Source organism: Lepisma saccharinum, chromosome 4, assembly GCF_977018435.1.
Source record: "Lepisma saccharinum chromosome 4, izLepSacc3.1, whole genome shotgun sequence".
Taxonomy (NCBI): Eukaryota; Metazoa; Arthropoda; class Insecta; order Zygentoma; family Lepismatidae; genus Lepisma; species Lepisma saccharinum.
The window spans coordinates 59236012-59261557 of record NC_139232.1 but is presented as its reverse complement, the minus strand read 5'-3'; the positions used below and the strand labels follow the sequence as shown (position 1 = coordinate 59261557).

General features: G+C 37.8%; 1 protein-coding gene across 4 annotated transcripts in view; it reads right to left on the bottom strand.

Annotated features, from left to right (window-relative positions):
- Positions 1-25546, bottom strand: part of Ip6k (Inositol hexakisphosphate kinase) — a 64702-nt gene that overhangs the window by 11824 nt on the left and 27332 nt on the right. The window contains exons 1-4 of one of the 4 annotated variants that reach the window (XM_083120551.1): positions 12045-12289; positions 8821-9034; positions 6088-6214; positions 2698-2824 (exon numbers count right to left, since the gene is read on the bottom strand). In XM_083120551.1, coding sequence (XP_082976677.1) covers positions 2698-2824; positions 6088-6214; positions 8821-8964 — 398 coding nt within the window. In that variant the 5' untranslated portion in view covers positions 8965-9034; positions 12045-12289. Of the gene's footprint in view, positions 1-2697; positions 2825-4765; positions 4854-6087; positions 6215-8820; positions 9035-12044; positions 12290-25546 lie in introns of those variants that run through there. The other 3 variants (XM_083120552.1, XM_083120550.1, XM_083120553.1) reach the window with 3 other exon arrangements.

Below are 25546 nucleotides of genomic sequence, written 5' to 3'. Positions count from 1 at the left end.
TATATATATATATATATATATATATAAATAGGCAGGGCTGTAGTCGAGGGTATATGGCAAGTGATTATCTTACTGATTAGTGTATTACCTTCTGCTACAATGCACGTACATTCTACTTTCATTCCATTTCATTTATATTTATGTAATTTGGTCTTAACTCCTGTGAGCTTATTGAGATCTACCTTTTGTTATCAAAATCAAAATAGAAGTTTGACTTAACACGACTTAAATTTTGAAGTATTGAGCAAGCCCAATGTGAAAGTCTGAACAATATTTGTTTTTCTTCCCCACAACAATTGGTGGTGGACTATAGGGAATTATATTTAATATAGCTTTACATTTTAATATTTTTTATACTTTTCATTAAACCTGACAGTTTAGGTCTGTTGTATTTGTTTTAAACACAAGAGAGAAAATTGTTGCTACTATTTCTTTTAATTTTTCCGCTCTTTTATGTATTTTTTCAAGTTTTTTATTTTCAATGTACTATATTCAACATGCTGTAGCTACTTACAGCCTATAATATACTACTATAGCCTTTATGTTTAAAATACTCATTTCATATTTTTATTTTAAAAATGCCTTCTTTCTTGTAATGTGCCTCTTCTATTTCAATTATGGGTATATCATATCATCATCATCAATATTTTACCATGAATGACACTTTTTTGTACAAGTTAAATGATTTCATCCATACATGTAATGTAAGCATGGACTCCCCTTAATGTTTAATGAAGGTTAGCATATACCATGTGAAAATTTTGGGACTACACAACTGTATATATATATGTGTGCTGTAATGCACAGAGGTTCTCTTTTTCTTAGGATGAATCATGTTTGTGTGTGTTGGGAGTTGTATTGTTGCAGAATTCCATATAATCTTTAATGTTGTGCGAAACTTAGATTTTCACTACTGAATAGTAATCCTGGAGACTTGTAATCTTGAATGTAAAGGAGGGGAGATTTGCACTGGACATGCATCAATTTGATTTTGTGTAGACATAGGGATTCAACTTGAGTGATTGCAGGTATGCTATCAAAAAGATGTATAATTTGCATTGTTCTATGTTATTACTTAAGAAGCTGAACTGTCGAATAAGCATGAGATAATCTGAGCTGCTGCTGTAAATTGACTGATATTTGTCTGATTTGTTTAATTCATGCATATGATTAAAATAAAAGCTGACCTCCATGGTAGAGTGGTTAGCACAGTGTGCTATGATGCCAGGGGTCTCGAGTTTGAATCTTAGCCTTGGCATGATTGTTCACTGCGAGTGTCCCTTCAATAATTTCATCATTATCATCACTCATAATCATCTTCGTGTTTAGCCAAAAGTGGCAGAAAAGCAAAGTAAAATAACCCAAATCAATCAATGATTAAAATAAAAGTTGTGGTATTCCTTTTATATATGGTAACCTTCGATTTTATGAATCTTATCCAGCAAATGGGGTTCTGGTAATCCAGAAAATGCCACAACTCAGCAAAATCAGGTACTAGATCACAACCAACAAATCATCATGTGAGAACCAACAGAAACCTAACTCCAAAAATTCAGTTCAGTTTTGTTTAATGTTATCACATCTCTCCAATTTACAGACTTATTTTAAGTCAGACATATGCCTAAGATTACATTAATTCCTCTCTCCTGTAAATTTGATAAATTGGAGTTACATCCCTCTGATTCTCCCATGATGAAATGGTAGCAGAAGATAAAGATCACTATACAATATAAAGGAGTGTGTTTTGGAAAATTAGCACATCCACTTTGTTGGCATCTCTATCACAACTGATTTGTGTAATTTAATAATCTTTTGAAATGAGTACAAAGAAGTCAATATTCCATTACAGGAGTAGTTAAATTAATGTAAAATGATGTAAAGAGACTATGAACATGCACATTTCAAAGTATTTTATTCCAAGACTAGGTGCACATCATACATCTTTTCTTTCTTAATGACAAAAACTTTTGGATTTTTTTTTCTTTTAGCGTAATTCATGTATAACAAAAACATGCTTACCTACCAGACTAGGAATTCCAACTTTATTTTTAAAGCATACATAAACATAGAATACAATCAAAGGACAATACAGTACAAACATACAATCATGTTTAAAGTGTTCCTAAATGATATTCATTTGTATTATTTTTACAACAAAAATGTTGAGATACTTGATGATGTTTCTAACTACAGTTACTTTAGGTTTAGCTTCCAATGTTAGCATTTATGTACCAAATAAAAAAATATTTTTTAATTTTCATTATAATACTAAAAAAATAAGTAACATTTAAAGGGAAATCTATCCTTACAATTCAATTTTGTAATAGTCTAAGTTTGAATATCACACTACTGTCATTGGAATATTTCTGACACTTGTACACAGAATTAACATTTATGTATATTGTAACTCATTCTGCGATAATTTCAAACACTGCTCAGAAATTTACTTTCTTCCCTACTTACCACTTCCAGAGAGAGAGAGAGCATAGTTCTATCTAATGTTGAAACTTAACATTGCTCTTGCCTTCTTAATGATTGCATGACAGAGCCAGTGGGAGGAGGAGGAAAGGGTATGGGTGCAAACAAGAAAAACTAGATAAATAAACACTGTTTTAACCCTACCATGCATTTTTTGTGTGGTATATTAAACATGACTGCTCCTTCCTCTCACAAATATAAATAAAAATGGACACTTACCTCAAAGCATCTCGTTTTCTCTTCATTCCCACTGACTGCCCTCTGCTAACTGAGCTGTCGGATTCCTGAAATCTCGGACTGTACCTCTTTTGCAACATTTCACCTGCATTTAGTGCCTGCATGATTCCTGCAATGAACGAGAAAGAGAAACCACTCCTTAGCAAAGTTATTACCAAATGCACAAGAGAATAATACCAACACATGCAAATATGAATGTGGCTGTGTTTATACTTTATTAAAACTGTTTACTATAGTTTAAAGTATTAAGGTGAAAATGGTGCTGAAAATATGTTTACATCTGAATGTTGAAGTTAGAATCTAGTGTGAGACCTGTTAAATGTGTTTGTAACAATTACCAGCAGCTCACATCATTACTTGACAAAAAAGGTGAATGAATTAAGTATTAATTTTAGTCTAGATCATGTTTACTATTAAATAACTTATTTCTTCCAACAGGCAATTTCTAGTGTACTTCACATCTCTCACTGACATATTCAAAGTATATCTGAACTTACAGAACAAGTACTTCCATGCATTGTCACATGAGAAAAAAATGAACTCTCCAAACAATAATTTAAGAAACTGTGGTTACATGATACATATACCAACAACATTTCAGCTTATTACATGAATACTATATGTGCTAATTAACCAGATGACCTATGAATATATTATGCATAGTTCAACAAGTAAAACAAAATATTGTACCATGTATGGGAACTGATGAATGACTAAAGATAAATATGTAATTAGATTGTTTTGCATGTAACACATTCAACATTGGAAAGATACTATTTTTTTTAAAAAAAAAATTGTCTTTAAAACAAAATTAATTTCTAGTCGCTTTATAAACCAAATATTTGCTGAATGGAAAATAACATATTTGTTCATTTCATCCACACCAAGTGTTTGATAGTTCCCAGTTTATTATGCATATGATTTAAGTAGTTCTGCAAGTCTCAGATATTATGCAAATTGATTGTTCTAAAATTACATTTATGTATTCAATACTATTTCCTACATTCAGTATTATGAAAGACATTCTAGAATAAGCTGAGATATTGTCAGTCTTATACTTACTATTTTTTTTCTGAAATTAAGAACTGCGTTGACTGGTACAGCATTAGAATTAGAGAATATGGTACTATGAATTTAAGTATACTAGCCTTTGAAGCGCAAATGACTTGACTTGATCTCATGCAGTTAGTTAAACCCACAATTAGTGTCAAAATGGGACGACAATGCTATGATAAAGAATTACTTACTTTTCGGGAGGGGGGGGTTACAAGAATAATGAAAAAGCAGTCTGAATTTCTATTACAACAGATACACACTGCATGAGCAGTTGAGTCAGATCCTATTCTAAAATATTTCAGTTAACTTTGTGAATGACGGGAAGAAGTTGAATGCACAGAAAAGATATGTACGTTTGTGGTGAGCACAGACATTTTCATCCATATTTTCTTCAACACGAGCATTACATCTTTCTTTGATTATGTTGAAAGTAGAGCACACTGTTTTTCCATGCTAATAAAATTTCCATCCTGTCTCATCTGGCCATTTGAAAAAAACTGTATTCAAAATCACCACACAGATGCGGAAAGGTGTTTATTTATTTATTTCCTGTGTGCATTGGCACAGAAACTGACAGTTGGCTTTTAGTTAGATGAAGCATGGTCAATGTGTGGACTCGTGGATATCCTTGACTCATTTCTAGCCCAAAATATAATGTAAACAAGTCTGCCATTTTTCCCAAGGAATATTAAATCATGTTCATATTCCATTTTCTAATTAATGTATGCCAGCATCTGTGTCTCATGCAGTGTGGCTCTGTTCTCATGAAATTAGATCTCTAACTGGCACATAGCTAGAAGCAAGTCAGTAAAAACTCACCACAAAATTAAAACAATCAGCTGTTCTTTTTCTCTTCTCATCAACATTTTAATGCTTTTTTTCTTTTCAAGCTTTTGATCTAATCAAGCAGACTTGGAAATTTATTGTGTATTCTTTCTGTTTTTTTTTGTTTTTTTTTTACACTTTTCACATACAGTTCAACATCTATACAAACCCTTCAAAAGAGATGTCCTGATTGATTGATGAACAACATTCTGAGTTCATCACGTGGATTCCTTCCACAAACAGCTTGGCCTCATCAGCTAACAGATGGCAGCACTGCTGAAGCCAACCAAGAGGCCTCCAAGGTGAACTAAACTCCATGTACCCTTAATATAGGGAAAAACTATTGTTTTATGCAGCGAAACACTGCAACAATAATTGTATGGTTCTAGTTGCATTATGCTTATTCCTGAGTCTACATGTATGCACTATAATAATCACAACAATATCAAATGCTACAAGTGTTTCTCGTACAGGATGTAACAGAATTGATGGTGGATACTTTCAGGATTGACTACAGGCAAAAGTGTGATACAAAGAAGGTTTACACTACACAGAGCAGAAAATACGACCTTACACAGCAAGAGTACTGTTGGCATGAAGAAAAGTGTGAAATATGGAGAGAAAGAGAAATACACATGGAAGAGTAAAGTTGGCAAGTAAATCAGGATAAAATATAGGAAAAAATATGGGTGCAACTGATGTCAGACAACAACAATACGAAAGAAATATTCACAAAGAGAAGCCAGTCATAATAAAACTTACACCTACACAACATTCTGTACTTTATAGCAGACAATTCATTCTCATATAGTCACTAGTTTCTCAGTTAATCATGCATTGTTGTTGTCTGATATAAGTGTAGCTTTTATTGCTGTGTTTTGATCACACCAACAGTATCCCCTCATAGCAACGTAATAAAAAAGGATGCATTTTCTACTATGGGTCTGAACTTCTTTAATCCCAATCATGCATACAGTCCATCCTGAAAGCACCTGCCATCATTTTTGTTATTTCCTGTAAAAGCTAAGACAAGACACTACTCTTTCGCAAATGAACTAAGTAAACTGTGTTAATTCTAAACTAAATAAATAATTTTGAAGTGCATTTTTATAAACCTCCATTAAGAACCAACTGTGTTTTGTTTTTGTTCCAAATTTACAAAATAATCGAACATTAATTATTTAATTTGTAATGCCAAAGTAATTACGGTAATATGTATCATTGTGGAAAAAGTAATTATGAAACATATGGTTAATCAGTAAAGTATATTACTTTGCACATGTTAAGCAGCTGTTAATCTTCAATCACCATGCCTTTTTTGTACTCGGAATAAGCATGATGCTCTACAGAGGGCAAAAAAACACAATCACATAGGAACGAAAACAATAAAGCAACAAGGATTTGCACAGGGAATAAAAGCACGGTTCTTACCTTCAAACGGTCATGAAAACACCAAAAGCAGAAGCTGGATTTGGTGTTTCCTCAGCTTACCTTTATATTTTGGTACGAATGTTTGTATTTCCTCTGGAATGTTCTGGTAGAAATTAAGTTCTCTGGCATTCAGAGGTTTACATATAGTATACTGGTTTAGCAGCAGGAAGCGGGTGTGCCCTCCAACCTGAAAATGAGAAGACATTTAGTCTATGGAATTACTAATATTTGTTGAATATATAATTTGTCAAACGGGCAGATGTAATTTCGCTGTAAAGATTATTTTGCAATGTTATAACTCAGTTATGGAATTATGTTTGTGTCTATTAGATGTATATCATATCCAAGAGGTAGAAAAGAGATTTATATAGGTACCGTGGAAGTAAATAAATGTTCTCCAAGGGACTGTGTCTAAAATACGAGGTGCATGTAAAAAAAGAGGGCCAATATTTTTTAAAAAACAAGAAAATGATAGAAGAAATTTATTGTGATTGATAAACAAGTACATACCTTGGCTATTTTTCGACGTAGTCACCATTAACCTCCAGACATTTCTGGTAGTGTGGCACAAGCTTCCGTATACCCTCTGCATAAAAATCTGCAGCCTGAGAGTGCAGTCAGTCCAGAACTGATGTCTTGAGCACGTCACTGTCATGGAAACGTTTCGATGCAAGCCACTTTTTCAGGTGAAGAAAAAAAGAAATCGCTGTGGGTAAGGTCGGGGCTGTAAGGGGGATGATTGAATGGTTCCCATCGAAATCTTTGAATTGTCTCAACAGTATGAGCAGCTGTGTGTGGGCAGGCTTTGTCATGGATCAGAAAAATTCCAGAGCGTAGCATTCCTCTCTGCCGATTTTGGATGGCATGTCGCAGATTATTCAGTGTTTTGCAATACACCCCTCATGTAATTGTTAGTCCTGGTTCCAAGAATTCCACAAAAAATCACACCCTTTTGGCCCCAAAACATGGTTGACATGATTTTGTGAACTGATTGTGTTTGTTTGAATTTCTTCCGCTTTAGGAGAGCCAGAGTGCCGCCATTGCATTGACTGCTGCTTCAACTCCCCAGTGGCGTACGATATCCATGTCTCATCACCCGTCACTATGTGTGAAAAGAGGTCATCCTCATCCTCCCCCCAGTGGGTCAAAAAATCACGTGCAGTTGTCCTTTGCTCTTTGTGAGCATCTGTCAGCATTTTTGACACACCTAGCACACAGTTTGTGATACCCTAGGTTGTCAGTCACAATTCGATGCACTGTTTTTGCAGACACTTCTGGAAACTCTTTGGCGAGTTCAGATATTGTGAAAACAGGCAATTGGAACGCACTTTCTCGTTAATGCGTTCCACCAGATCGTCCATCTGAACACTAGGCCTTCCACTACGCTCATCGTCATGGACATTTGACCGCCCTTCCCGAAACTCTCTGCACCATTGCCTGACCTTCCCTTCACTCATCACTGTCTGTACATAAATGGCACACAATTCCCGATGGATGTCAGCTGCATTCTGCCCTTTGGCATTCAGAAATCGTACGACAGATCTCACTTCACATTTGGCAGGATTTTGTATTACGGCAGCCATTTCACCTTACTGCTACGCACACGTACGCAACCCCACTCTGTCGATTCTATCTCTGTTGCAAGCACAGAATACTAGGGCAATGCTCCTGCGCATGCTCAACTTCATCAGTGTTGGCAACCCCGCATAAAAAATTATCGGCCTTTTTTTTTTTTTTTTTTACATGCACCTCGTACTTATTATTCAAGGCAACATATAATTTTGGAAAATTTTATAACACTGTGTATATTTAATTCTGCCTTTTGTATGTGCATATATATAAATACCCTTGCCACACTGTTCATAAACTTTGTGTTCCGAAACTGAAATCACAAGGTAGAACTATTACTGGCAAATATAAATTTACACATGCACATACAGATCATAATGCTTTATTTTTCTGCTAAAATTTTACTGGACCTCTCAACAGTTTTTAAAAAATCTACTGCATTTTAAAGAATCATGTTGATTGCCTACATTGTGAAAATTTGATTTTGTTTATAATTTGCATTGTGGTATTCTACAGAATTGCTGTGTCGATTGCTTCCTCTGTTATCTAAATACACATAATTAAAGAATATGCTCATGGAACCACAAAACTATTGCAAATATCTGTAGCAAAGAAATTTTGTTAATAGTTGCAGCACAATTCATAAACAAGTGAAATTTACAAGTTTAAACAGCACATTGAAACTAATTTCAAGTTTCTATCAAAATTGTGAAAATGTGTTGTAGTTGGTAACCCGATATCTTGCACTTCTTATCATTTTATTTATTTATTTTTAAGTTCACTTTATGCATAGATAGACTAATCAGGACTGGATCTATAGTTTGAGTGTGATCTGGAACACTATGCACAGTGGGATCCACGAGTATTAATGTGCAAATTGTCCTTCACCATGCTTGTGCACTTTATTTGACCCAATAAGAGCTTCAAGATTAAAATAAAACTCAAAACAAACTTGACAACTTCTGCACCAGCATACATAAAAATACATTGCTTAAAAACACAAAATGTAAGAAAAATGAACAAAAATAGTCTTGGACAATTTACATAGTAATACTCATGGATCCCACTGTACCTCCAGCAGGTATCGAACCTGAGACCCCTTGATTACAAGGCGATGACATTACCATTATGCCATCCGGGAAGACTTTTACTTCTCAGGTTATTGGTCCATTTCATCCTGGTTAAGTCCAATGCTATTACTATAACGACTTGTGAAATGCTTACTTGGTTCATGAGAGGCAGTAACGCCACTTCTCCATTTTCTGCTCCATGCTCTGACATCTCAGCAGAATCCAAATGAAGGTCACTACCCGCATACCGCTGCAATTCAGAATCTCCCATACCCCAATCTGCTAGCGAGTACACCATCACAGTGGGTCCTGCTGTTAGCTCCTCTCAACAATCACAGTACTGCAAATTCTCTTTCCTAATAAGGGATCTGCAATGAGAAAGCACAAGCATGTAAACAGAGATATCTGTTTGATGACATTTTCTTGAACATGTGCCTTTACATATGTTCACATATTATCAAAAACATACTTCATCATCCTGTGTGTGTGTGCCTCCCACAAAACACATTTTTCTGGATTCTGGGGAGGGGAGGGTAGTGAATCTCCCCTGTCTCCATGTGCACGTGAATGTCAGGTGAATATATTTCACACATGTAATTTCATTTCAATGATAATTATCGTAGTCAATTGATGGAAAGTTTTTTTTAAGGAGTACTGGAATTTCAAATTCAAGCAGTGTTTTGGGGGAGTAGCCACATTTTTGGGAAATAAAATATTTGGATAACCTTGCTTGCCCCCTTCAGTCTTCTTGCATGGGCATGGTTAGTAACAGTTTAGTACTTTTGAAAATTTTCCCCGTGTGTGTGTGTGGGGGGGGGGGTGATTCCCCTTCATCTTCCTACAAATACCACCTTGAAAACAGTTTTACTACTTGAATTCTCCACCACTTTATATTTGTTGAATAACTGTCCAGTCACAGGCACTTCTGGGTTTTAACAATCTCACTGACTTTCAGTGGATGTATATCATTGATAGTAAACCTTGACATACTTTGATATATTTGTCCTCTATCGACCAGGTCAAATTTGATTAAATCTGGCTGTGTGTGTGAGTCTAATAAATTTCAACACCTGTAATTACATGTGATGTCATCTATCGGCAACCAATGTAATGCGCAGCATCAGAAATTCTCTCTCCTGCCTGTACCTGTCTTGTTCAGAAGGAATTGTGGGTAATGAACTATAGCCGCTGAGGAATCGTCCTGCAAGTCCGGACAAGTCATCGTGACAGTTGAGCCGAGTTTATTGTCATAAAATAAATAAAAAAAGTTTTTGTTATAAAACTCAAAATATGCTACAATCGTTATTAAACAAGGAATGTGACACTATAGACGAGCAATGGAAATGCGCAAACATACATTAAGAAGGCAGAAAGCAATGTTAAGTTCCAAGAGCAATGTTAAGTTCCAAGATTATATCCAGGCTCTCTCTCTCTCTAGAAGTGCCAGGTAAGTAGCGGAAAAAGTAAATTTCTGAGCAGTTTAAAATTCACGCAGAATGAGAAACGAAATACATAAATGTTAATTCTGTATAGGACCGTCGGAAGTTAACAATAAACTAACCGTAGATAGAAAGAAACATCATTACGAATCTTTCAACATTTTTTGTTGTAAAATCAATGCAAATGGATATCATTTAGGAACATATTAAACACGATTGTATGTACTGAATATGTATTGTATGCTTTAAAAATAGGGTTGGATTCCTAGTCGGATAGGTAAGCATGTTTTTGTTACACATTAATTATGCTGAAAGAACGGAGACTTCACAAAAAATATTTCTAAAACCTATCTGGATTGATTCATGAAACTTTTCATAAGTTTATCGTGGGATCCGTTTGGCGCCGAGGAAAAGATACGATTCAACTCTATGCAGTATTTACCTCTGGTTTTCAAATTTTACAGTTTGACATAATTGTTTACGAAAACCTTCGATTTGCTCTCTGATGTACATTCAAAATCAAAAGAAAATGTCATATTCTGGTGGACGGCTGGATTGGGAACAAACATCGCCATGAAAGTTCATTGGTAGAGCGCCTCGAATAAAATACCTCGCCCCCTGCAAAATAAAGTCAACCAGATCAGTAAGACTTGCTTCTACATCGGAATAAACTTAATTATGCCCAATTAAAAATACGGACATGGAAGATACTAACAGATTTTTATTATTGGCCATAAACTCTGGGCAAGTGAAAGTATCTAGCAATTTCATTAAAAAGAATAATGCAATAATATTAGCATTTCCCATCATAAATCAGTGCTTCATGTTGGAACTAATTGGCTTACTTGATAGTTTCTTGCCTCAGAACTTTCTTTATAACTTAGTGGAGAAGTTGTTAATTTACAAGAGTTGAATGAAGCAGTATTTTCACATATCTTTTAGGGCTCAACTACTGTGTATTAAAGAGTATATAAATATAAAAATAATTATCTTATTCTGCCATCTATGAACATGAAGTACAAGCTTCATATAGAATGTACGAGTAATTTCACTGTCTATCAAAAGCTTGTCTAAAACTTGCACGTGTTAGTGGGAGACAATAGTAGGCTGTTTTTATGGCAAGTGGTTTCAAGCAACAATTTTTCGGCGCAATGGTCAAAGGCTGCACCGGATCTTACCCAGCGTCCCGATGTGCCAGTCCTCACATCACATTCATGAAATCGAATTAAAGCTGTTGAGAAAAACCAAGCGAGAGAACAGAGAGAAGACAATATGGTGTGATGTTGACAGATAACTGGAAACAGTAAAAGAAATTAATCGTGTGCGAGAAGAACGAAAACTTATCTGAAGGACCTTTTATCTCCTACTACACTTTCTCAATGTGTACTTAGTCTGTTATCGCGTCGATCCCATTCGTTAACCGTTGTTCTCTTTGGTAAAGAAAATAGATTTTCCTGTGTATTGGTTTCACACGCGCTACACTTGACTTGTGAAGTGTTGTTTTTCCTTTCAAGTATATACAATGTAAGATCTTGTATGCATAGCTCGTTTCTTATGCGATAACATAGTGCAGAGTAGAGTAACTTTGCAAAGTACTTTAAATGCGACTTTCAAGATTAGTCTAAGTAGGCCTACTTACTAAGCAGAACTCGCAGAAGGTTTACTCTGTTAGGTTGTGTAAAAAAGTATCACTATTACAAAGAGTGAAATTATCTGACCACATAGGGCACACTTCTCGTTCAGATTCTTGTTTCACTAGAATGGGGAGACCAGAACGTACCGAGTTTCTAACATGTCCATGGGAATATTTACACATCTGCAGGTTTCTAGGAAAATTCATCCGCTTTTGCTTACTCCTGCTGCTGACCAGAGCAGTATAGCCACCCTATAACAGTAACAATGCACCTTCCATCCATCACAGGAGAAATAAAAATCATACCTTATACTTTTCGGTTATCCAATCATAGTCCACAAATGCTTAAAATACGCACCTCACTTTACAACTTTCGGAACAAGCAATTAGGTTTAGGTATACGCTCACTGTATGAGGAAGAATACACCTGCCACCACACTCAACTTATCATTTCTTAGTAACGTGCCGTATTGAACAGCAAAATCAGCTTAGTTGCACAAACATAACTGTGCCACACGAGCACAGAACGCTGACTGCCTTCTACTTGGTAACTCCGGCAAGGTACTCCTACAACAGCTCCCTCCACTCCAACCAACCGATGTTCGACGAAAATAGACTTGGGAGAAGTCTTAGCACGCGCAAACATAACGTAAAGGGCAAGATTCCCAACTTAGCTGTATGTCGCCAAAGTTCCGTGCTTGGAAATGTACCTTCAAACGGAAACCATGAATAACGATACATAGAGTATTGAAAAGCTTGTCAATTCCGTCTGCATACCACTTTTATTTTCATACTCGAACTATGTAATTAAAGGAAAAAAAGAGGCAACATCACGTCATGAATGACGGAGGTAGCATGTGCTCACGTCACCTTTGCTTCAGAATCGAGCCAACTACTTCATTTTATTAGTCGTTAGCAACCAAGCATTTCAGCTCTTCACCAGCTCAGCACAAATTTCCTTCTGCGAAAATAAGTGTGTTTTCGTCCGATTCCACATTTGCTGAGAAAATATGCTAGCACACACATACTGACTGCCATCGCTTCAAAGCGGCCACGGTCAATAGAATACAGTCTGCTTGTGCGTCATGAGAACGCCACACATTTGTGCTTCTATTTGTCATGAATTATGAAATGAGACCACTTACATTTATTTCTACACCTTGGGGTCAATACACAGTGATTTTGATTAACTGATCACTATCTGTGAGTGAAGATAATACAGTGTGTTTTGAACAAATGGCAAAGGAATTGCCGATGTTGACACCGGTAGATACACAATGGTTCTTCTATAATGTCGTAATATATCAGTAGCGTGACCATAGATTGAGAGGTTTTATCTCCCGCTGCATCAAATTTTGCGAGAAAAATAAAGCAGTGCTTCGTGCGGTAAAATATTGAAAAGTAACATTTGGTTACTCTGTCTCTTTCTCCACGGTAGCTGGGACAAGCAACATAAAGTGAGTCGGAAGGAGACGAGAGGGTATTGTAGTGGGTGATGGGGAGACTCACGTTTATTATACCGTGCGTCCATTTCGATCTGCAGCCGAGAGATCGGGAGAAGCGTGGCGGGCGGCGCTGACGGAGATGCCGACATTTGCGGCCTGAAATGTCCGCTTATTTTTATGGACATATGCAGACATTTATATAAATATTGCGAAACGAGCACTAACCTGTGTTATAAGAGTATGGTTTTAATTTTAGTAGCTTAGTGACTGTATGTGCCGATGATTTTGACACGCCCACCTCTTGTGAAACACGGCGTAGAGGTTTCTTTGGAGAACGTTCTAACGCTGCACCAATATCATCGAGTTTTGCTTCGGTTAGAATCCGTCGTTTTTGCTTAGGTGTTTTAAAATTTAACGATACAGTTTCTCGTAATTTAAGGACAAGATGTCTAACCGTATCTCTGTGTGGAGTTGAAACGCATGGGAATTTCTGTACAAATTACCTACACACGTCTCGACACGAGTTTGTTTTCACGTACGTGTCATACATAAAAAATCTTTGTTCTAACGTGAATCTTGCGGCTGGCATTCCAATCGTCTCACTGACACGTCACACATACACACTACAATAACACAAACAAGTAACTGCAAGTAACCAAGAATAACACTCTTGCGCACAGTACGAAATTAACACGCTCTTGGTTTACATTGCTCGCCACTATATTTACAACTCTGTCTTCATCTAGTCGCGAAGGAACAAAAAACTCGAGCTCGGATATTTCGGATTGCAAGGAAGCTCACGAAAACCATTCACTTTTATCGGTTTCGTCTGCAGTGTAATCCTGATACAGTGTTGCACATTCGAAACCTCCAAACGATTCCCATGGCCACAAAACTCTTAAAAGGTAATAAACTTAAACAGGACGTTACTGGTCAAAACTGTGATTAAAATGCTTTATTATCTGTGACTCTTAACGTCGTTTCTATAGCGTATTTATTTGTGTATATAAGAGCAGAACTTGGATGAATTACAGAAGAACTTTTGCGTGTTATAACACAGGTTAGTGCTCGTTTTGCAATATTTATATAAATGTCTGCATATGTCTATAAAAATAAGCGGGCATTACAGGCCGCAAATGTCGGCATCTCCGTCAGCGCCGCCCGCCACGCTTCTCCCGATCTCTCGGCTGCAGATCGAAATGGACGCACGGTATTATTACGTACCATGCGTTAAATTATTGGGTGTAAAAGTTCGTTAGTTACCTAGTTTTTTTCCATTGTTTTGAGGGCAAACTGATTACATGAACGCAGCTGCTGTCACGTAATTTTACGTCCCCTCTCTTCCTCTTTAGACTAACCGCGACGATAGAATAAATGACGATTGGATGAAACTGGTGGACGTGCTCGGCCTCAGAGGCGGTATGAATTTGGTTTGAGTTGGTGTTTTAGGCCTCATAGGCGGTATGGATTTGGTATGAATTGGTGTTCTAAGTCCACTTTGTGCACAGTAAGGCTAATCGGGACTGGATCTACAGTTTAAAGTGGAATCCGAACCACTATGTGCCTCCACCCGGTATCGAAACCGGGACTCCTTAATTACAAGGCGACGACGCCAAAGGGGAGGCCCAGAGGCGGTATGTGTTTCCACTGTTGTAATCTGCTCCATCATAATATACGGATCCAAGATTATTATGATGCCAACTGGAGTTCAACCGCAGTGATGCCAACCGTAAGGACATGTCACTATATTTTGCCCGCGTAGGGACAGATTGTGCAAAATAAGGGAAAACGTAGGGACTTTTTTCAATGTTGGAAAATAACATTTTATTGTGCAAAGGTGCACAATAAATAAGAATGCTGTACCGAAATTTTATGAAACCGGAATTATTTGCTGACATGACCCTCTTGTATCCTTCTGAACCTTGTAATTTGCTCCCTTTAGAATAGATTTTTCTCAGTTCTGGGTGCGAGAACCTGTTATCAACTTGCACAGATAAACAAGAAGTGCATAATTTCAGATTGCGTTGTCTTCAATTCTACCAAACAGCTGTGCAAGAACTCAAAAGCCAGTTACCACTTTCAGATCTATTGTTTCAGGAAGTTGAGTATATAAACCCACCTACTGCATTAGGCTACGAAAGCAGAAAAAAAAACGTCACTCAATGTCTTGAAATCTAGATATTCTCACTTGCTGTCCAACGCTGTATTATTAGAAAATGAATAGATTAGATTACCTGGATACTTTAGCAAGGAGGAGAAAAAAGATCTAACTAACAAATCTCCATCAGAATTTTCGAACATGTTATCGGTTACCAAGAACTTTGAAGGCAAGTTCTTTTATGAAAACATTTACACTCTCGAAAATAGTGCTAACATTACCACATTCTAACGCGGAAACGGAAATAATATTTTCAATGTTAAGTGATACAAAAACAAAAAACAGAAATAAAATGAGACCAGAATTGTTAAATTCTTTGCTGGTGTTAAATTCATCCCTTAAGGCACGTGAAGAAGACTGCAAGAAATACATCATCACCAACCAACATTATCTCTTCACAGCAGCAGCATGTATGACTTCAAATAACATAATCAACAGTAAACGTTATTCATAAATTGTGGAAGCTTACAGCAGAAAGATTTGGTAGGCACGTCCAGAAAGTAAGTTCCGTTTGGTAATAAAATTAAATTGTGTACAGATACAGAAAAGTTATTTATTGCACAAAATTCTACAACTCTTAAACTACTTTTCCACATAACTGCCGAAATTTTGCAGGCATTTGTCATAGCGTGGCACAAGTTTTTGTATACCTTCTTCATAGAAATTTGCCGCCTGTGTCTTCAACCAGTTGGAAACAGTTTCTTTCAGCTCGTCGTCATTGTTGAAGTGTTGACCGCCAAGGAAAGACTTGAGATGTAGCGACTTTCATCTGTTCTTACATCTCAAGTCTTTCCTTGGCGGTCAACACTTCAACAATGACGACGAGCTGAAAGAAACTGTTTCCAACTGGTTGAAGACACAGGCGGCAAATTTCTATGAAGAAGGTATACAAAAACTTGTGCCACGCTATGACAAATGCCTGCAAAATTTCGGCAGTTATGTGGAAAAGTAGTTTAAGAGTTGTAGAATTTTGTGCAATAAATAACTTTTCTGTATCTGTACACAATTTAATTTTATTACCAAACGGAACTTACTTTCTGGACGTGCCTTGTATTTCATCTTCTGTTTTGCATGCTCATGAGATTTTTTTAGTAGCTTTACTTCGCGCAGGGACATTTGGTCAGTTGTAGGGACATTTTGACTACGTCTGTAGAGATATTGCCGAAAAGTGGTTGGCAACACTGGTTCAACGCTGTCGCCTTGTATTCGAGACAGTGATGAAATCACGAGGTCTTCCTCGAAAATTTTAAAAACCTGTCAAAGCATTCGGATAATAGCTAAGAAATTTGGCAACCGTGTTCACTTTGGCTTTCTTTCATTCACTTTCATTTAACGTAGAACGTTCTTTATCTGTTCTTCGTAAAAATAAGCACTAATTCAGTCGTCTTTATAATGAAATAATGAACAAATTTAAATATCGTCAGTTTTAATAACTGCTAACATAATAAAATTCAATTTAATTACTCAACAACGGACACGTATAAGAGTCTGCCAGAGAGCAGTCAGGACTGTTTTAATGTAAGCTTCGTTGTAACGGATTTCAACTTCTTTCAGATATTTTAACGGTTAGTCAGTCAACAATTTGCTGTGGAATGGTTGAGACCTGCTTGTGCAGTCTTGGCGAAATTTACACTTAATTTAATTACATATCAGAGATAAAGGTCATTTTTAAAATATTAGAGTGCGCGTCAAATCTCCTGCATATGGCCTTGAACGGCTGAACAGCACCAGCGAATCTCAGACGTGCGACGTTGCCGTGCTCTCCTTGACAAGGCGTTTCGCTCAACCACGCTGTCTCTTTTGCGTGTGAGATTTCGACATTGCACCGCTGCAGTGCGCTGCTATTGGCTATCGCCATATGCAGGAGATTTGACGCGCACTCTAATACTATTATTAGTTTTAGTTTAGTATTAGGTTTTATTAGTAGTATTATTTGATGTCTATGACATCCCCCTGAAGTTTGATAACCCCCCCCCCCACCCGGAGTAAAGTGGCTGGATTCAACACTGATTCGAGGGGTCCCGGGTTCGATCTCCGGGGAAGTATATTCCAAAGTGGTTTGGACGCCACATTAAACTGGCAGTCCAGTTCCAATCACCCTACCTGAGCTGAGCACAATTTGGATTTAAACAAACTCAAATTGCAGTTAACATCAGTGTGCTTTCACCTTATTTTCACCCTAAACCAACACATGCACACAAACCAAAATTGGTTCGTAGACAAATGAAACATTCTGGATTGGAATTAGTACCACAACACTTTTTTTCTTCTTCTAACCTAACCTCACATTAATGACGTCACGTCACGTCGGCCAATCGGATTGCTTAAAACTGTTGTTGCAGGAATCACTACCAATAGTTGGTGTTTTAAGTCCACTTTATGCACAGTAAGGTTATTCGGGACTGGACCTACAGTTTAAAAGTGGGATCCGAACCAGTAAGTACCTCCATCGAGTATCGACCCCGGGACCCCTTGATTACAAGGTGACGGCGCTACCACTGCGCCATCGAGGAGGCCCATAATCACCACCAATATTCTGACCAGAGAGAAGGTGATTCTGACTGAATGCCTGTCAAGAAATTGCTTGTTAGCGAGAGGATTTCGAATGACTACCTATGTTTGTCTAACTTGACACACACACACACAAAAGACTCGCGCTCATGTTACAAGTATATGCAAGCGAGAAATATCAGGCCATTGTTCTTGAACAATCAGCCCCCCTCCCCCTCCGAGGCCGTTGACAGATAAAATCACCACACAATAGGTAGGAAATTTAATGTTCTTGTTCGCAAGAATTCCGGCATGTAAAACAAACATTCCACTTCATGAAACAAAAAATTCACGAAACCAGAAGTTTTCTGGTGTAACACTGTCTTTGAAACAACACTGACGTGGAGAACTGCGCAACGTGCTTGTTTTCCTCCCTTTCGCTTATCTAAACCTTCATGGTCGAAGGCCGCGAAATAACGATGGATGTGATGAATAAACTTATGTGCGCGTGTACGTTGTTCGTTCCTGTCTTCAGTTTTAAAAGCAAGAGCAAATATTCTGTGACGCAAAACAACTCCACAGCAAACAACACAGCCAGCAATGCACTCATTAATCAAATAAAATACATTTCAAGGATGGCAGGTGGGCGCGTTTCCCAACAATCAATAAAAATATGTACATGCTTGATATTAATGTAGTCTACACTATGTCCTTCAATAATTCAACGTAATGCCTTGTAATGGTACATTTACCTGTAATCAATCAAAAACATTACACTGTTCTCTTATTGAGCCGGCTTGCTACCTGCTGAGTTTGCTTATTCATTATTCACTGGTTTGTTCGTCAACTACATGGCGAATTCAATTCTGCATATATCTGGAAAAGAGAGATCTGTGTTCTCACGAGGTAACCAAGACCAAAAGCATGTTTACATCCGAGCACTACTTTTCGGTGCTACGATAAAAGCTCTGGTTATCCATACCATTGATAATTACTCAGCACAAATAAAGATAAAATGTAAACACACTACAGATTTTGGCTGTAGTTCCAAGAGCTCCAATGTGTTACAAGACTGCTGTGCCTTTTAAAAAGAGAACTCTCACTACATCCCTAATTTCCAATTAAAATATGTACAAATGCTAATCCGGCGGCTACATTCTCAACCATCAGAAAGCTCCAGTAATTTTGGGTAGCTTTGGAGGAGACGCAGGATTTATTTTCTTTTTTCGGAGGGGCTGAAATTGTAAAGTGGATCGTATAAATTTACTATTTTTGACTGCGTTCTGGTGGAGGATACAGAACAAAATATTTCGTAATTGTCCTTTTAACCTTCGTTTTAAAAAAACGTTTTTCGGAAGCAAAAATTGTAATTGGGGTCATTTTGATTCAGGTTTGCATTTGCCATTTTGGCTTTTCCCGAGTTCACAACGGTTTTCATTTCAAACTTTTGATTTTCTCGAAATTTCTGGAGGACAGTAGCCCCCATCAGCTCACCACTACGTACGCCAGTGGAAAGAGTCCATACCATTGCTTGTTTTATATCAAGTACTTCTTACTTTGAATTAACCACAACAATTGGAATGGAATTTGAAACCAGGCTTCTTCAATCTGAAAATGCACCACGCTAACCATTATTTCATAGATGTCATATTATGTGTATGTACACTATCCCCCATTTAGAACTGCTGTATAACCTAATTCTCATTTTATTCTTTCCGCATTTTTTTTATTTCCTCAATAAAATTTGCATAGAATGAACACAAGTTCAGTAGTACTCGCACACACGTGGATTGCTGCACAATGCACACGATGTACGTTCTAGTAGCATCCGAAATCCTATCAGCTCACGTCGCCAGCTTATTTTAGCCGAGAAGTCCCTGTCTGAGCTCTCGAAGCTGCAAAACCGGGATCTTTTCTTTTTCGTGTTGTCATGACCTTAACCTTGACACTAGTAACCTCCACTAGTTTCTTTGCTTTTATTGGCTAGTATAAAATAGTACATCTTGCAATCTCCATTTGTCTTACTTCACAAATTTCGTCCTGAAAATTTCCTCCTGGTTCGTCGCTGTGTTTTAGGCACATACAACTGAGAAGAAGAGTCTGACCTGTGGTCTGACGATCCTTATCCTACCCTTGAATAAATAACAATTTTCATTCAACTTTTCACTTATTATCTTCAAAAGTGCGTGAGATCTTTCGCACTGGAAGACTTGAATTAGACCTTTTCTGCAAAGTCACGACGATTTTAATTACATCTGAAAAGCTAGACACGGTTTACTTGCAAGAAAAACAGTATTTATTGATTGTAAAGTCATTTCTGACAATTTTGTCTCATGGAATAGAAAACCGAAACTTTCGATGGCGACATCGTATGTCGATAGTATGCTCGGTCACCGAGAAGGCATTTACGGGCGTTTGAAATGCAACAGTTTGAACATCCCGTCAACTTCAATCGGGCAAGTCAATGGACTTTTCATAGTGTTGTCAACGTTTCCCTTTATTTATTCCCACTGATATAAACGTTTTCTGCACATGTCTATGGGTAAAAATCCAAATTTATCTTTCCTTATCGCCTTTTTTTTTAATCAGAATTAGAACCCATGTAGGCTATGATTATTCAGTCGATCTCAGATTTGTAATGTTCTTGAATGAATACTATATGGATGAACAAGTAGTAAGTATAATTAATTGTAAATTCAGTGCTTTAATTAAAGGTAGGGAAGGGGAGAAGCAGGGAATTTCCTCCCTTCTGGATTTTCTTTCAACGCTTTTGAAATTTGTTCCCAACCAGCAAAAACCACAGTAATTTTTATTTATCATCATTAAATTCCGTATTAGATCTTAATTTTTCGGGTGAGAAAATGATCATTGTACTACTTGCAAATTCATGTATATTTATTGTTATTTTAATGATACAATCTGAATTTCCTTCTATAAGGCAGATCGTAAGTTAAAATATAACAAAATGTGGAGAAATAAGTTTCTGTTCAATTCAAACCTTGAACACACTAGACAGGCAGATAAGAAGGGCGATGGGACTTAATACACGTACAGATCACAGGTCATCCAATGAAAAGCTACTCGGGAGATATTGACAGTTTTTAGTTTGGATAGAAAGTTATAAAAGTCAGTAGACATTTGTATATGGTTCACACCACATGCAATGAAATTAGTCTTAAGAAATATTTTACAGAATGGGGACTTGAGATGTAAAAGAACCTCTTCCCCTATTTCTATCCTGACATGGTTTTCCTATCGCGATTCTACCTCATATGACTGAAATTTGTGTGTAGAGTAATCTAATCATGTATTCAGTTCGCACATCTAAAGGTGTACAACAAGGTTTATCAGTACGCAAATTCGTAAACAGGTCCTATTTTAAGTTGTTCGTTGCTATGAAAGTAGCGTTAAATATAAGTGAGAATGATTTTTATGTACCATTGTGTATACAAATGGTAAAGACAGACTTCTGCACCTTGAGCCTCCTCGATGGCGTTGTGGTAACGTCGTCGCCTTGGAATCGCAGGTTCGATACCGGTGGAGGTACACAGTGTTTCGGGTTTCACTTTAAACTGCATGCCCGGTCCTTTCTGTGTATAAAGTGGACTTAAGAACAAACACAAATAAACAAACAACATTGCACACTCACAGTCAGATCGATATCCCAAGTACCCGGTGATAAATGGGATTCAGAAGAGCTTACAGTACTAAGCAATCTGGGTGAAAGTGAACGTCGACCAATACAAGGAAAAGCAGGAAGTCTTAATAAATATCATAGAAACGGAAGAAGAGGAGGAGCACCCAGGTGTTTCTCTACATATATCAAATATTCACTGGGAAACCGGAAAAGTAAGAAATCCACTCTGATGAACTGGTCAATATTTTCTCTCGCCCAGCACACAACTCACCGCACGTTGTCTTAGGTCAGCTACGGGATGGACAAGTCTAACTTCCTCACCACACAATCCCTTGGAGAACGACGCCAAGTTCCTTCGAGTATAGTACTACCTCCTATAAAGCATTTTTACGCTAAAGGATAACGTAGTTAGTCAGCTGTGTCGCTTGGACAAGATCCAAGAAAGAGAAGTTGTCGAGTCAAAAATGACTGAAGGTCGCGGAATTCATTGAACTTTTAGTACGTAGAACTCGTATTTGCATGACAATATGAATAGGATTTAATCAAACGCATGACGCGTATGATGTCATAGTTCGATCCGTGTCTAAAGTTCAAATTTTGTGTGTCTTGCTGATAACTACTCGTAGTTGAACTGGTTTCGTCGCGATGGGTTTCGTTTATCGAGCGACGCAGTTTGCTTGTTGTCTGTGCACCTTGAATCTGAGGAGAAGCTGAGATCATGTGTTATTCAGCCTTCTATTCGTTGCATGCAGTTTCTCTTTGTTATATCCTTGCACTTCTTTGTAACAGTTGGAATCTTGTTTCCCTTTTATAAAATAAAGTTCTATTTTTGGCGTCACGTTTACAAGTATTTTATCGGAATTATGAACAGGCTATTTAGAATTGCGCATACATCACATTGAGAACAGAAGTCCAAGGAAAACCAGGCCATCTTGTGGCTTGGATCAGAGACGAAAAACTTTCTGAACACACAAAGTCACAAACAATGCACCGACCTCACGAACCAAACTAATACATATATTTTAAAAAGTATGAAACAGACATACCACATTCCCTTTCCGGTGCTTCCAGAATCAACAGTTTAATGACCTGTAATACCTACTTATCAGGATATTCTGGTCTAAATCAAGAAGAAAATCGGGTATTAAATGACGCACTTCTCCAGGATGAGTTTATAAAAGTATAGAAGCACGCTCAAATATTAATATTAAAAAAATATTAAATCTCGAAAGCAAAACAAGTTTAACGTCAGATCGGTTAATGAACTTTCCAGCCTGATCATTACCAATGCGTAGTTAGAGATCGGTTAGTTCAGCCTAATTATTGCCTATTTTTGTGGGAGCAGGAAAAGGTTTATTATCCATTTTGCCTTGACTCATCCCATTAAACAGGTCGCTAGGTGCCGTGGCTTGCCGCGAGTTGATAGCTTCCTGGAGATGAGGCCTTGCTCGAAGGAAAAGGAAAAGGTTTATTATTCATTATCCAAATATTAAAGAAAGCCATTTACAAATCTTATAAGCATATTAAATTGATTCACAAGGAATGCAAGCACGAATTCCTAAAGGGTTTTCACTTGGATTTTCTCCCGCAAATTTCGCTGATCATTCCAGCCCCTCCCGAAAAATCCTGTGTACGCCAGTGGAGTGAGAATAAGTGACACAATCTTTGTTGCTGGTGTAGTCGTGGCTGCGTGGAAAACGACTGCAACTGTTTTTTTTTTAGTCTTGTTCTAAGCCTCTCTCATATGGAAGGAGTAATGGAGGGTCCTGAGGGGCAGGACTAGCCGCGGTGGCTCAGTTGGTAACGCGTCTGACTACCATGCTAAAGGTCCCGGGTTCGATCCCCGACCGGTTCAAATCCGGGAACTTTTCTAACGGAAGCGGCCCCGGCGCCCACCCAGCGTCGAATGACATGGGTACCTGGGGGAAACCCTGGGGTGGTAAAGGCGGTCAGGGGCGTGATGCTGACCACATCACCCCACTCACGACCGGATCAAGAAAGTGTCGGGCGTTACCCCCTACACACCTTCATGGCGTGGTGCTAAGCACAGAGGAGCACTTTACCCTTTTTTTTACGTGAGGGGCAGGGGGAAGAGATCTACAGCTTACGATGCACCGTCAACTCACGGGTAATAAGCGTTTACCACTAACACGTTTAAAACTAACGAAATGTGTAAATGCAACTCCTCAGTTTTGACGAAGTTTGTACATTATTCTACAAGTCTAAGTTTATTAAATTTAGTAGTCTTTGTAATTTTCATGTTAACATAAACTCGTTGTCTTGATGCATGCTGATCCCGAATAAGGCTTCTATATTTTGCTTCCTAAATATCCCCATGGGTAAAAACAAGGTAGCTGCATTTTGTTGGACCGGTCCCGAATTCTTAGTTGTGTTCCAATGTACGCTAAAACGAAACGAACGCTAGCATATGATTTTAGTTTATTTTACTTCGCGTTTTGTGCCTCTTGGCTAATTTGCGAAGATGGGGATGAGTGATGAAATGATGAATGGACATTCACAAACAACCAAGCCTGAGCGGGATTCGAACCCGGGACCCTTGGCGTCGCAGCGCGATGTGATAACCAACCACTCGGCCACAGGGTCCGGCACTGGCATATGAGTACGCACGAAATTTCCATGCCTGCAGCCACAAAGTGATCATGAACCAATATGGTGTGCATTAAAATTAGGTTCAAAGGTTATAGCTGCTTCCTGCTAACGATAGTCTAATCAACTTGTTACTTTAGAAACCAAACAACCGATAACCTAATAATAATTACAAGCACAATATATACATACATTTGTGAACTATGAGTATCGATGTAACATTCATTTAAAGCCTTTTTCCCTTGGCTTGACTGGTTGATTGACAGTTATCCAACACGAACTCAAAATATCTCTATCTCTCTCTTTCTCTCCCTCTCTCATCCCAGTCACGTGGTCCGGAAATCGAATAAAAAATACGGGTGCTTTTTCATGCTTGCTATGCCATGCTTCATAGTGACACACTCACCTTCCTACAAACAAAAAATCTCGATAAATAAATGCTCCTTTTGCCCAAATATGCATTTTTGGTATGGTATTTTGTGATGTATTAAATATGATTGCCCACCTACAAACCCCTTTTCTCTTTTGCCTCCCCACTCATATTTTCTGGCGCTGTTACTGTAATGATCACACGACTTCCAAAGCAGCAGAAACAATTGGAGCATACTTAGTGCATTGGGCACACGTTCCCTTTACCTGTGTTCCAAATGGGTGTTTCTTGCTTTGGTTTTCCAGGTACACATTTACTGTGATAAGTAATGTTTACTTTCTACTACAACAGTCAAGGGCAAGGTCTTAAAGTGATAGACCTTCAAATGAACGACCAAAATCACGATCGTGTTTCTAAGGAAATAAAACCATGGCATTAGAACGCTTACTAGGTGTAATCAGTGGTTGATATAGATAAGAAATTACAGTTATTGGCCAACCCATTCAATGATAGGAAGCGCTAGAGCGCACCTTTTTTCTCCATAGCAACAGAACTCAGTTTGCTCGGAGTTTGTTTTCAACCAATGGTAGAACAGCACCAGTCCTCTGGTGGATCAATACTAAACGAAAAGGTTATCAAAGAAGCGTATCTTGTGAATGGTTACCCGTCCCAGGAAAGAGTAGGTTGGGGGAGAGACTACGAAAATTACTATGTAGCCAAGTCTTGGCATATTGCAAACAGGGGACAAATAGGTTGTGGGGTGGTGTTAGTTATCCAGGAAACTTTTCAAATCACCTTGGAATTTCGCGCAATTTCCACTTGTACGGAATCTGAGGTGGGTGATTTAACCCTACCCAGAACAATAGCCTTCACAACGAATGTTCTGTTCTTTATACGTGTATTACAAATCCAATTCGTGCAAAACAATGCACATTTACCGTATCTCTCCATTGCATTACGTCGTGTGTTATGCAAGAGAACAATAGATGTGCAGAAATATTCCTTCTTTCGTAATCGTGTCTCAGAATTATAAAACAAGGTGTTTCAAAAGTTAAACTCGTATTTCGTTAGAACTATTTCCACTTCCTCGCGAAAACTATC